The following is a 14,846-nucleotide window of genomic DNA, read 5'->3' on the forward strand; positions in this document are numbered from 1 at the left end:
TGTTTGCAGTTTGTATACTGCAGCCTTTAGTCGGGGGAGAAGGAAGGAATTCCATAGGCTTTTTTCCTTTAAGTTGTGCTGCAGTTAGTAATTTATTTTAAAAATTTGCACTATGCAGCTTCTCTGGTCTGAATTTGTTTATAATGCAGTGTGTTGTCCTACATCCAAAAAATGTTTTTCGCAAAGCAGATTGATTTATAGGAAAAAGCCATATGACTTGTGATGGGCATTGTATATCACAATGCTGTACACATTTGGACTGCTAAAGAAATTGCAGGAGGAATGAAATACCTGTTTTCTTCATGTTTTGCTGCTTCTCCAGATCAAGTGTTTGTGACTGACATTCATTCTTAATAAAGGCTTTTCTTTTTTTTCTCACTGCAGGGTGTCAGTTTGCTGCTACCTGGACTTTTTAATATTCTTTCAGGGTTTTTTCAGTTTTTCAGAATTGAACCAAACATTCCAGTGAATTGAAGACACTCTTCATGTCTTTCTTTGGACTGAAAATCAGTTGTGAAAGAAAAAAAACGTCTATTAAGCCTGTTTTTGGACATCAGAAAAATAGTTTTCTTCACACATAGGTACTTACATAATTCCTGCATTAAAATAGAATGCTCTTGTGAAGTAACAGGGAAGAAGGATTTATTTCTCTGTCAAAATTTGAATATAACAGTTTCTGTGAGGGACAGCATTGACAAAAAGGCACTGTTGGGCTGCTTTTGTGGAAAAATGTATATATTCTTTAGTTCTGTTCATCTGTTCTGAAAACCTTTAAGGTGTCTGTGTTCTGCTGCAGGGGCAGGAGAGGGAGATTATATGTATGCAAATATTATCCAGATATTTGCTGTCTAATTGTGATTTCTTTATAGATTCACAAATATGTGAGGTGGAAGAACATTTTAACAGATGAATAAAGTGTGGTGTTTCATAAAGGCTATTAATTCAGTTTTAAAGGTAATTGCCTTTGGTACTAAAAGGGTGGTGGGAGGGGATAGGAATTAAAGGTTGGGAGGAAGTATCTGTTTGAGAAGATAGGAAAAGGGAATTTGAGAATTGATTGGTGCTAGTGTGCTGTAAGTGGGTGGATGTGGTTTTTTTTTCTTCTTCTCTCTCCTTTTTTTTTGGCTACAGGAAGTGATTTGCAGTGTTCACAGCCTTTTGTTGAAAAGGGTCCTTCTCATTTGTGTGAGTCATGCTTTTGCTGTGAGCGAGTTGGCAGCTCTAAGCAGGACTGAGATCTCAGTCACAGAAAACTGTTACTTCACCCAACCTTAAGAAGGAACCAAAAGAAATTTCTTAAAAATATACAGTTTTTCATTTTTCCTTATACTCTTTTTCTTTTTTACCCTAAACTCTTGTTAACCCTCTGTGCCGTTATGAATTGCTTGCTATGTTAGTACAGGCATCTCCTGCATTGGCATCAGATTTGCCAGAACATATGCAGGAAAGCAGATAGAAGGGCATGCTTCAACGTACCAAGTATAACCGCTTCAGGAATGATTCTGTGACATCTGTTGATGATCTTATTCACAATTTGCCTATGAACAGCAAGGTCTCAGCAGTTGCTACAACTTCAGCTTCACCTTCGTACCTGGTCTCACCAGAGGTTCTCCGCAAGGACCAAGAAGATGGACCCAGCACCCTGTGTACCCTCATCCATAAAGTGTCCCACTTGAAACTCTCTAGCACGGGCAGCCTTTTGGGTATCAAAAACCTCTCCTCTGCAGTAAAGGAGCTTGCTGTCTCCAAATTGCAGGGAAGCTCGAGTGCTTCTAGTTCAGCAGCAGGGGCTTCAGACAACACATGTAACCTTGTCTCTGCCACTTCGTGTTCTCAGCAGGACGTGAGCAAGATGAGTATGGGGAAAAAAGCACGGTCAGAGGAAATGCACCTGGGAAGTGAAGATTGGAATCAAACTAGCAGTTTTGTCAATAAATCCTCTCGAGGATGGCTGCACTCGAGTGAGAAGATCCTGGGACCTGGTGTGACGTACATTGTGAAGGTTGGTCTGTTTTCTTCCATTCCCTGTTTTTATCAATGAAAAATTCTCTGCTGCTTTTGCTGACAGGATAGTCAGGCTGAAAGGATCTCTATTTGTATTTTTTTTTGGTGCATAATACATTAAATGTAAATGCAGGAAAGAAGGGTTGGGAAGCTGTGTTAATTTGTTACATTAAAGCAAACCTACAAATATTGTTCTACAGCTGTATAAAAATCTTGTTCTTAAGATAAAAGCTGATTTGATCTGGGTTTTTTAGCCTTCTTCTGAATTTAGGTTTTCAGTGTTATCTAGCATACTGTATATATCTTGGATACGTAGGCTTTCAATATGTCTGGTGCAGTATACAGGAGGAAAGACAGACTCCTAGATGTGAGGAGAGCTGTTAATCGTGCATGAATTTTTCAGTTTTAAAAACCTCTAAAGGCAAGTGTTTTTTTAAAGTGAAATGATATTTGAAATCTTAGATCAGTAAGGCAGGGAGCACAATTCTTATTCTGTTTCACAATTTGTTGTGGATAGAGCAGGAAAATGCAGCTTGTTTTACATAATGAGCATTCAGCCACTTTAAGTGTTATTGCTCTTTTCAGTTCATTGATACAGCATGTCAAGAGCAGAGGATCTTAAGTTTACAGGGTAAACTTAATGTTTCTATATGCTTTGAAAATATTTTGAAACCACCTGTTAAAGTAGAGCCTTCAAGATAAGTGTATGTGCAATGCTTTTTGTAGTTAGGCAAGAGTCTGGTAACACGTTTCAGCATAGTGTGCAGAAAGTGTAAAAATGACATTATTGTCCAGGATTCATTCTTCAGTTGCCATATTTCATTTGCCAAGAGGCTTTTGGATCTTAAGTGTTAAACTGTTTTGCAGCAGGCTATTAATATTACAGGTCTATTTTTAGTGTCATCTTATTTTAGGTGTAAGATTCACAGGTGACTTTATTTCAGGATGCTTTAAAACTGAGTGACACTCTTGTTACTTAACTCTCACTGCTTTTTCTCAAGTCTTATTATCAAAAGCAGAATGCATTTTTAGCTGTTGGGAGACTGGGAAGCAGTTTTCCTTTCTTTGTGTTAGTGGTGATAATAGATTTAGCAGGTGGTGGTAGATTGAGTAAGTTGGCCAATTCAAAGCACTATTTAAATTGTACTGTCTTTTTTACCACTCTGAAATTTAGTGGGACTTCAAAGGAGTCAGTGCTACCTTTCAAGCCACAAACTGCTGTTCTGTTACTCTTCAAGAAATGTCTCAATAAAAAAAAAACATTGATGCTAGACATAGTGGTCTTGAGGTGCTGATGTCCTTCTGCACAGAAATGCTCTGGTTAACAAAAGGTCATTTACCATTTTTACATTAGCTCAGGCAACTCAAACATTTTACTTTTTATTTTGCATAGGATAGTACAAGCCCAGTAATGACTGTGTGAATACACTGCTGCTGTTAGTTTTACCTGAAGTGATCATTATGAAAAAGAACACACACAGCATTCAATTTCTTAATCCTTTCAGCAGTTTACCTACTATATGCTAGAGGAAGCTGATATCTTTGAATTGAAAAGAGAATTAAAGTTATACAGAAGTGGACTAACAGTTAGTAATTTACCCATTTCTAACTGAGATAGTAGAATGAATATTAATTAGTGCAATTGATGTTGGGTACAGGAAAGTGTATTTATACACACTATGTATATCAGAATTTTCAAAATCAATCAAACAACTTACTGTTAGGTGTTTCTTAGTAGTTTATTAGTCATTAAAATATATGAAATCTAGTTTTTTCTTTCTGTTAAAAAAATAGGATGATTACTTTAACTTTATGGTTTCTGGCATAAGAATCACAGAACAGTGCTCTAAATGTAAAAACAAAGGTTGAAAATAGATACCAAAATAAGTGGTTAATGAATGAGTGAATGAAAATAAACTGGTCCTGATTAGTTCCTAATTTGCCTGCTTATTAACTATCTCAGTTTTCCTTGGCAACTGCAGCATTCATATGGATAAGAATAGAAGTGCAGTTCCCAAATCCTTAAACATTGTTTGCTACCAAGGCTTTTATCCAATCAGACCATCAAATCAATACACAGATAATGTATACTGAGGGGAAGCATTCCTTGTATACCTCATGGCTATACTGACTGTCTGGGAGACTCGTACCATGTTTAATTAGTACCATATGCCTTTCAGAAAATTCCATATGCCATTTCTTAAATGAGACAAAAATTAGATTTGTTGTTAACCAGCAAAGCCTTTTATTTTTTTTTTTTTGGCAAATGTGCACTGGGTTACGATTTTCTCATTAATCCACATTTAAAAGAGAAAATTTGTCATGGGATAGTATTAGTTGTAACTACTGGGCAGTTTGATAGCTCACATTGGAATCTTCTGAAGTAAGAGACAAAAAATTCCTATGTGCAATATATGAAAAATCTGAAATTTCACTGCTGTTCCCACATTTTTACATATTACTCATTTTAAAAATAGGCAGTGTAACTCCAATGGTTAAAAAGGGTGCAGGTTTGTGGTGAACTGTAGCTATGTTCTGATCTCCATGGTCTGCTGCAATGGAATTGTTTTCAACCATAAAAGTGCTGGTGCTTTCTCAATCTTTTACTCCCTGTGAATTTCCTGTTGCATTTTTATATATTATAACATAAAATGTTTCACAAAAACAACCTCAAAAAGAATTTTAGTGATGAATTAGACAATGATCATAACCATACTGGGGATATAAAATAGTCAGGTACTGATATCATACTTAATACTACTGCTGGACTGTTTAACAAATAATGAATTAATGAAAAAAAAAAGCAGTAGTTTGCTGTGCTGAAAGTCTTTAAAGAGCTCAGTGCTTTCCCTATAGTGGGACTGATTACTACAGGAAGAGATCATATGTCTTCATGTTGTCAGAAAAACAAAGGCATAGAATAAAAATAGTGTTAGAAAACCTGAGTAATGCAACAACAGTTAAATGTTTCAATGTAATCTGTTGTTTCAAATGAGAAATATCTACTTATGAATATCACTGGCTAATATTATAGACATTTTGGAGTTTGTTTTATTTAAATGTGAGCACAAAAGTCAAGAGGCAAATGCATTTTTGTTTTCAGGTAACTTGTGGCTGGATTTTGTAACAAGTGTCAATGAGTTTAAAATACTGTTGTTCAGCAGTTCAAAACCAAATAAACCAAAAATACTGTATAATTTTATATATCTATATGAAGTGTATCTGAAAAAGCCAGTAAGATTTAAAGCCAACACAGTAGTATAGAACAGACCTAAGTAAATCTAGTGTTAAAAACCAGATAGAAATATAGTATCTAAGAGAGAGGAAGGAAGAACTATTTCATCCAAAATAATCACTGCAAGTCAGGCAAATAATATTTCAATAAAAAGGACATTAAATTATTATTATATTTCAATATAAAGGACATTATTCTTATTATAGCAAAGTATTCAAAGAGTATAATCCTGAATGATGTTATTCCTTTAATATTCTAACACTTTCATTCTTTGTGAGGAAGTAACAGCAGTTTATATCTGATGTGGAAAACAGACATCATTGTGAAACTGTTCAAACACATCACCAAGTAAAGGCTACAGTTCTGCAAACATTCCTGCATGGCACTGTTTACGGGAGCATTCTCATTGAAATAATTGAGGGTACCTTTGGACGCTGGAAGTTAAGCGTGTGCTCAGGAATGAACTGAATTGCTGAGTCTCTTTAGTGACTAACCCACACTGCAAAGCACAGCCTTAAATGGAGCTAACAGAGTAGAAACTGCATCATATGTCGCCTTCCCCTAGAAGACTTCAGGGCTCTTTGGAAAAATGTTTCTCTTTTTATTTGTTTTTTCCTTTCTGTTGTAGCCAGAATTGATTTGCTCTCACTAAAACCCCCCCCCAAAAACATTACAGCAAAGCTTTTTCATTTCTCTTTTTGACTAAAATTATCTTCTTCATAGAAAAAAAAATTTGCAAGTTTGTTTGGGTTTCTTTTAACTTAATTTCAAGTTTTGTCAATCAAATTGAGGTGGTGCTGTTGGTTAATCACTGAGCATTTGGCATAGCCTGACTAAGAACCCCAAATCACAGTCCTAGAGCATCCTGTTTGTAATGAAGTTTACATGTTTAAGAAATGTATTGTGTGTTTCAACCATATGGTAATAATAGGATGAAAAACTTCAGAGTTTTTACTTCAGAGTCTGCTACCCTCAACCCGGGTACACAAACAGTGCTAACAAAGACTAATGAAACTGGCTTATCACTGGGTTTTAAAGCTGCATGCATGCAGATTAGGGGAGAGAGAAGTAAGTGACAAAGACAGCACTGGTTTAAGTAATTAATCCCTCCGATTGTACCATATTCCTGAGAGAACAGTCAATATCCTTTCCATTTTCCTTCACTGTTACTTGAACTATGAAAGAAGGATGTTGATGCCTGTTGCTCTGTTGAAAACCTTTCTTTTGATCTTCATGGGCCTGAACTACTGTGGGTCTGTTTTACAGCCCAATAATAGGAAAAGAGCGTTTCTCACAGAAATTAGATCAGATTCTACGAGCAGAAATCATACCATAGAGTCTTTAATTATAATATTATTGTAATTACATGAATCAAGTACTATTACTGTACATTTGCACTCTTTTTTTCTTTCTGCAGAAAGCAAAGCATGTATTGATTTCAGAGTTGAAGGATTCAGCTGTCAACATGAATGTCTGTTCTCCAGTACATTTGGACTGTTTGCATGGAGTATTTTTGTTTAAAACAAAAATTATACTCTTGCTAGTTATTCATCCTGCTAGTTATGTATGTCCTACAGTTTTAAAATCCCTAGATGAATTTAGCTGGTCAGTAGGAGGTAAAATTACATTCAGGCAGAATTCCTTCTCTGTTTTTCCTTGGAAATGGGACTGTTTTTTTCTTTATTTGTCTTCCAACAATGTTTACAGTAAGAATATCATGTGCCCAATGTAAATATCTGCCATTACAGACACAAAGAGAAAACACAGATGAATAAAGATCTTCAGTGAAAACTCATGCCCTTTTGTGTTGCTGGAGACAAGGCATTCGTTTGTCCCAGTGACAGGGTGTTTTTCTCCCCTAGCCAAAGAGAAATCTTGTCTCCACTAACCCAACAGCTATACTTGTGCTGCAGCCTGGCTTCATTTTACAGCTGAAAGTGCAAGTGAATGCACAAATATCAGTTTCAAATTTTCTTGTTTACAATGAGAAAAAGCTTGGATCTGTTTTGGTGTAGTGTCAGAGACAACCAGCCTTCCCAGATACTTATGCTCTTTCAAGATGATTTACTCCCCCAGGCAATGGAAATGGCGCTGAGCAAGCTTTTTTTTTTTCTAATTTCCTAGAGGGAGAGGGGTTCAGAATTGCTTCTCTGCAATTCTGCATAGTCATGTAATACTAATTTCATTTGAGCCTATATGTTTATGACAAAGTGTAATGCAGCTCTACCTTTGTCAGCTGCAGGCAGGTCTGAGGCAGAGCCTGTCCGTTTGAGTTGTGATGGGAATAATGATGGGACTCGGTGCAAGCACATTTCCAGTCATCCCTAGTTTTTCTGGAGGGATTAGGCACAATTCAGTCAGGATAATCTAGAATGTTTATTTATTAAGTTAGATATTCACCTTGGTTTTCAAATAAGTTTTCATAGGGCCAGCTGAGATTTCAGTCTCAAAAGGCTGAACCAGACAATCCAAGTCACAGCTAAAAGTTCAAAGACTGAAAAAATCTGTGTCTGAAATTAGACAGAAATGGCAGTCAAAGCCATTAAAAAAAATTGACAGGGTATATTTACTGCTACAGGGTTTTTTTTTTTTTTTTTTTTTTTTACCTCAGAATAAATCCTGAAATTAGAGACATAAGTTGAACAAATACCTTAAATAAAAAGGACATGACCAAAAGAGAGAGATTTTATCTTAAGATGTTGTCTAAGCTTGCTCAGCGCCATTTCCATCCTTTGGATATATTGTTGTACTAAGATACTTTTATTTACATTTTTGGCTCTTACTAATTTAGGAATTCTACATGAAAGAGAATGTCTCATGGGGCAGCAACATCTTTCCTGACTGACATTTGACACTGCTTACTTGTGAAAAAGTGATTAAAAAGCATAATAAGAAACAGGATTGTCTGTTTTTTATAGACAAGCTGCTTTCATGAGCCACAGGACATTTTAGAAACACCTGTAACTTCCCAAAGAGTTGGAATGTTTCAGAAACACTGCCTTTGTCGCTGAGTGTAGGGGCCACGTTTTGTGACCACATGTTGAACACAGATGCTACTCTTCTACTAACATTTTTGGTAAATTAATTGTGTGGAAAAGCTAAGTAGCAAGCACTAAGTAACTGGAAACATTGTATGAACTCTCTCTTACAATATATTTACTTCTGCCAAGGAAAGGAAAGATGGAAAACATGGAAAGTCAGGGCTGCTTGGTATTAGGCACCTACTGGGAGCTGCAGGTGCCAATCCTGAGCTGACCCTGGCCTTGGGAGTTTCAGGAGTGGTGGTAAAAAGGGGTCTGTAGTGAGCCTGCTTGGGGCCGTTGGGGACCTGGTGGTACCCCAGGCCTCCCAGAGCTGCTCTGCCTCCTCATAGCCTTTATGCTGCAAGGAAACTTTCCAGAGATTTTTTCATTATTTGAATCCAGCCTTGAAAATTTCTCCCCTTATCTCTGTTTCCTGCACGGGGGGGTTATCTTCTGGGCACTTTTTCTGAGAAGACAAAGAACTATAGCTTCAGCACAGGAGAGTTAAATATTGATAAAGACTCAGAAAAAAGATCTGGTTTAATTGCTGAGCTCTTTCGATGAAGACCAGAGGTACATATGGCACTCATATAAAAAAGTACTCCCTCTCCCTCCATGCGTGTTTTGGATTTTCAATTTTAACACTGACAGGTCCTTCCTACATCACACCTCCAAATGCACAGTTTAGAAAGCAGAACAGTATATGCATTTCAGATACTTAACATGGGTTTGTGTTTAGCATACTGGAAAAGCACCTGTTAGATCTTTTGTCTTCTGAATCTGTGCTTTAATGATACACCTCATCAAGAAGTTCTACTTGCTAATGACTCTCTTACTCTCTAATGACTGAGGAAGAACAAGTTCTTTAATAGCTAAATATATTTACAGTGTCCATATTTACAGTTTCAAATGTCTAATTATGATTTCCAGCTATTGAAGCATATTGTTTTGGCTGCAGAAGCTTTTGTGTGTTTGTGTTAAAGGAATTCTGATGCAGAACATAAGCTACTGGAACTAATCTGCATGGCGCTTTAAAGGGAAGAATATCTTAGTGGATATTCAAGGCAGCAGCAAAACAACCTGGAAAGTGTTCACTGAATTAAAGTATGCAGCTGTGAAAATGAAGCAATTCATCTATGCTACTGCAGTGCGTACTCTAAGTGGTTCTCACTGCAATAATTGCATTCACTGTTATTATGTATTTTTAAAATTAAATGTAAAAAATATGGAACTAAACCTTGTGGTTTTTTTTCTTCAAATGTAGCTTTTTCTAAGGGAAGTTTTTGTCCCACACAAAAAATTGAGTCTTAATATAGAATGTGTTTACATTTAAAATAATAGAATAAATCACTGTCCAGTGTGAGCTTCTGATTCTAACATTCCTGAGGTTTTGCATGCAAAAACATTTATCTGTAAGATAAGAACATAAGAAATATTGTTCATGCAAAACTACCGATATGGGATTTTTCTGAAATCTTGTGAAGGCTCTGTTCATTTAGCATCTCTACTGCATAAGTATTTTTGGGCATGATGTTGGCAATCTTATTTCATCCACCTTCAAGTAAGAAATAAGAAAAAAGTATTTTATTTGAAGGTGTTTTGTTTTCAACCCCATTTAAGATGGAGATGAGAAAATTGTCAGAAGTGAAATTTGTTTCTTGGTTATATCTTTCCCCTCTCAAGCAAGAAATGAGACCTCAGAGTTGACTTAAGAAATTGCTTTTTGAGATAAGATAAAATATCTTCTTCTTTTCCTAGCTGAATCTTATGCCTTTTTTAAGAGATTCTGAGTCCTTACTGTTGAGTTGATTGTGAGAAGCTGCCAGAATGCTTTTACAGGGTGAGACAATTCATAGAAAGTGTTGGCTATCATTTGCCACTTAAGAATTGTTAGCCTGAATATATAGAAACATATAATCTATTTTTGCTACAGAAACAAGTTAATGTACAAGAGGAAATGGAAGGTGTTGGCCAGAGTTGGAGGTATTCTTGGGAGAACTGTGTTCTCATCCATTGTTGTAGAAGCAAACTGCCTGTTTTCAAGGGGAATGCAACTGACAGTCATATTCATCATCATTTCTACTAATATGAATGGTTCTCTCTTGGTTTACTTGCCTCATGGAGGATTTTGTCATGATAAATTTGCACTGAGTGTTTGAGGCTTATCTTTAGTTGAACCCCAAAGAAGATTTTCTTTTCCGTTTACACTCAATCAATCCTTACCTAGAGTTTTCCATCTGGATTGGAACATGCATTCTTTAAGGAGGAAAAACCTTTGGGGGATATATTGATTCATTGCAAAGCTCTGTACATGATTACTTACCAATATAAAAATTACCAACTGAAAAGTATGAAAGCACGGAAGAGAGCCTTTCTGTTTTTCATGGCAGCATATGCTTATGACACATTTTTGGTGCTGGATTCTGATAGTGCCTAAATATAGGGCCTTTTCCTCATTCAGAACAAGGCTGCCAGAGCTTCTTTCATGCAGAATTGCTGCTTCCACAACCAGGTTTGCTGTTCTACACATAGCAGGAAAGCACAGGGCAGAGGTACAGACTGGGGGCTTTGGCATATCCTGCTAGAGCACAGTCACCAAGTGCCCCCAGAGACCTGCATATATGTCTGGAGGTATGTCTTGCCCCAAAGGAAGGGAAGGACAGGAGGCTGTGGCATGGCTGGGAGACCATGTTAGCTAAGCACCCATGTTAGCTAAGATTTTAATATGGTGTTACGTGATAGTTAAGCAGACGATTTAAAGGCAAATATATTTATATTCCAAACTATTCAGAGTTTTCAGAGAAACTGAAATCTCTAGCAGCTTACTTAAAACTCTGTGACTAGTGCTTATGAAAATTTACTTCTCTCTGAATATCTAGCCTTGGTTCTGCCCACAGCTTTTTCTAATATTATAACTTACTCTACATCAGAAATGTCACAGAACAAATTTTCCATTCCATTCTTCAGCTGAAAGTGCCTAGGTAAACTAGCATAAATGTGAATGGTTTTGTGCATGCAGGACCTCCTTTTGACCACACTGCTCTGTGTTCAGCTGATGGTAACCAGCATTTTCAAAGGCTGCCTCTTCTGCTCATCAAATGCTTTGTATTTTCAACAACACCTGAAGGGAGAGGGTGTCCAGACTTCTGTGATGCCAGAGTTTGGGGGAAATGTTTGCCATGATAATGGCAGAACAATGGTTCTCCACCTACCAGGAAAGGGTTTCGCTGACCTTTGACAACACCCTCTTAGCAATGGGCAGCTCTTAAGGTAAAAAAGAAAATTAACAAAGAAACAAACCCCCACAAAATAAAGAAACGAAATCCCACAAAACAAGAAACAAGCAAAAAAGCCCACAAAAACAGAGAAAAAAGGGTTTTGCACATTGGAGCGCAGGTCTTGCTAATCATTGAGTCCAGAAAGATTTTCCAGATTTCCAGATCTATGTCCCAGTTACGAAGCTGAGCCACCTCTGTGGTTTAATGATATTATAAGGTGCCTTTACATATACATTTTTTCAGTATGGATGCAGTGCCTCTATATTTAAAAGATTTCAAGTGCTAAGTCAAGTAAATCATATAAATAATACACATAAAACTACACTATGGTTTCCCTATGAAGTAAAGAAGCAAATGTATGTTTTGATAAGCTATCTTCCCTTTTTGTGCCCCTGTGTTGCTGATTAGCAAAGTTAAGTAATTTTGTGGTGCATGTTTCAGTCAAACTAGTAAGGTATTCAGGGTAATAAATGTTCTTGTAAAGCACAATTAAAAAACTAGAAGGCATTGTGGCACTTGCTATTTTTCTCTAACTTAGTTTATTTTATTAAAGGGAGTACTTTTTGATTACAGTTTAGACTTGTATTTTTGTTCTAATTTCTAAGAAATTAAAAAAAAAATTTTTGTCGATTTTTTTTCTCTACTTCAGTGATTTGGAAAGTGGGTATTGTAAATTCAGTTAAACTGGAAATTTAATCTAATATGATATCAAAGGGATTGAAGGATAGAGTTTCATCTTGATTTGCTGAAGAGAAAAATTCATTTTGTAAAATACTTATCAATCTTGCAGTCTCTGGCTATAGCTTGGGCTGCTTTTTGCTTAGGCTGCTTTTGTGTTGTTTTTTTCCTTTTCTTTTTTTCCCCCTCTTCTCCTTTTCACACATCAGTATTGTTACTAAAAAATCCTGCCTGTATCCACAGTTACATGTGGACAAACTTACTATCTTGAAATCAAGTCCTGGGCTGTTACTATTTTTGTACTATGGCCTGTTTGTTAATGGGCATCAGGATTTGAATCATAATATGATTTAGGGTAGATAGCAAACCTGAAAGTAATTCTTCAGTTTTGTGGTACATTGAGGAACTCCCAGTGCACATTTCACAAGCTCCTTTAGCTGTTAGTGGTGATACCTGAAATTCGAGGGAGCTATCATTTTGATGCATAAATAAATGTGTGTTGCACTAGTAGCAATGGAATCTGAAATAAAAGCTATTATTTTTAAATAAGGGAGTCCTCAACCATAGTTAACTAGCACTAGTCAATTCATACTAACTACTTGTTTACTTCCATGGCATAATGTAATTCTGGACTAGCTCTTTGGTGAATGAGAATAAAATGTAAAACAATAAAACCCTCAAAACCAATCAAACGAATTCCCCCATCCTTTAAGAAATGAAAAGAAAGAAAATGTAGGCGTATGACTTGAGATACACGTGAGAACCAGATGTGGCAATTAAAAAGATACTCACTTTTTCCCTTTTGCACATGCCAAGTAAAAGCACAGCCTAAGCCCGTGGGTGAGAAAATTGCAGTGAATTGCCCAGCTTGTTTTATTTCTATTTTTGAAACTTAGATCTCCATACAACACCCAGAACTTCAGGAATCAGAATCTAATTTTTGAGCCCCCAGGCTATTATCTGCAGCTGTGCAATGTTAGAGCATACTTTGGATACGTCAATATTTGAAGGGACAGGCTAATTTTTGTCTAGTAATACAATTGTATGTCTGTTTGCTGATGTAACCCTGTTATTTCTCACGTGACTTGTATGAGGCAGGTACAAGTTGCAAAGTAGTGAACCACTCAGATCTGATGGTGGTCATCTGGTTACACAGATATAAACCAGTAAATCTCAATTTGCTAAGAATACCCATGCAGTTTTGATGAGCTAATGATACGCAGGAAGTTTGGATTCAGAGGTTAGGAATTCTTATTTTATTTGAGAGTAGGTGATTCTTATTTTGAGAGTAGGAATGCTTATTTTATTTGAGAGGGTAGATATGCTATGCACAAGGCAGACACTCATCTGCTAGACATGTATGTAGGTTGGACTGCTTCAGTGCTGTATGGAGCTACATCTTGATAGAATAATAAAATAAGTCTTGCTACATTTTTATAAAAGTATTTCTTGCTGTTGTTACTGCCAGCTTCTCAGTCCAACAATGGAGAATTTCTTGTATTTTGAAGAGCTTGTTAGGAAGCACCAAACAAGGTTGTTCATATTTCTGGAGCAAAGGGCTTCTCTGACAGTGACTACTCTCTTTTCTTTCTTTTTTTTCCTTATTTTCTCTTCTTTTTTTTTTTCTCTCTTGGCTCCAAGTACACAAATGCACTCAGCCACATTCGTGTCTGTTTCTGAGAAGTGGTGAGAGATCTCAGTATCTTCTTTTACACAGGCTTCAGTTAAAAATTTTAGTTGCCGTACAGGAATTTTCTGAAGGAGACAGGTACTTTAGGGAGTACAGAACAAGTCTTTGCATATGGGACAAACCAGAAATCTGAGACCTATAGCCTTCTCTTACACTAACCTGTCAAAATTGTAACTAATAAGGATATTGGAACCACATGGAACAAGAGCTACATGGTTCCATCGGTATGTGGCACTCTGCTTCCAGTAAGGTACTGTTTAGTATGCAAAGTACAAGTTATGAATCTAAATCCTCTGAATGGGAAGGTATTCATTCATATGAAAAATTTTTTTCCTTGGGACATAGTACCTTTCAGTGTACACAAGCTGGAAACTCATTCAAATATGAGAAAGCCAACAGAAAGCAGAATGTTTTCTGAGAAAGCTTGGAACTGGTAGTCCCAAATCCTCCTACTTCAAGGTGGACTACATCTCGATATATTTGGTTCCTGAGCAATGAGAAGGAGGATGATAGCAGGAGCTCATAAATTTCAGTGCACAGTAGATGATTGGTTAGAATATACATTAAGTGCTGGGTGAAGAGGAGCTTTTTTTAGAAGTAGACTGTTTTATAACTATATTTTAAATGTTTCATGGAATGCCTAAAGCAAAAGATAGTGTTTCTTTTTAATCAGGGTATTTATTTGTTGAAATAAATGAATAATTTATTTCCTTGCTATCTTGGTTGTATGTCTTCTTTCTGTGGATCCTTGTCAGGTTGTACTTCAAATGGATATTTTTAGACAGCAGTGTTGGTCTTGGGGAATAATTGAAGCATAGCAGTAGGTGAGTTATATGTCCCTGTAGTTGGCCTTTGGACCTTTTGAATGTCAGTTTTTATAGTAATTTCGTTACTTGAAAACATGCCATGGTGATTAAGTGTTCACATCTTTTATCCCA

At 36.5% G+C, this 14,846-nt stretch overlaps 1 protein-coding gene across 1 annotated transcript in view; it reads left to right on the forward strand.

Annotated features, from left to right (window-relative positions):
- The first annotated feature begins 1,129 nt into the window (after positions 1 to 1,129).
- The window catches only part of SHC3 (SHC adaptor protein 3), a 51,684-nt gene continuing 37,967 nt past the window's right edge, over positions 1,130 to 14,846 (forward strand). Inside the window, exon 1 of the mRNA XM_030968703.1 lies at positions 1,130 to 2,002. Coding sequence (XP_030824563.1) covers positions 1,463 to 2,002 — 540 coding nt within the window. The 5' untranslated portion in view covers positions 1,130 to 1,462. The remainder of the gene's footprint in view (positions 2,003 to 14,846) is intronic.

The sequence above is a fragment of the Camarhynchus parvulus genome, chromosome Z (assembly GCF_901933205.1).
Source record: "Camarhynchus parvulus chromosome Z, STF_HiC, whole genome shotgun sequence".
Lineage (NCBI taxonomy): Eukaryota > Metazoa > Chordata > Aves > Passeriformes > Thraupidae > Camarhynchus > Camarhynchus parvulus.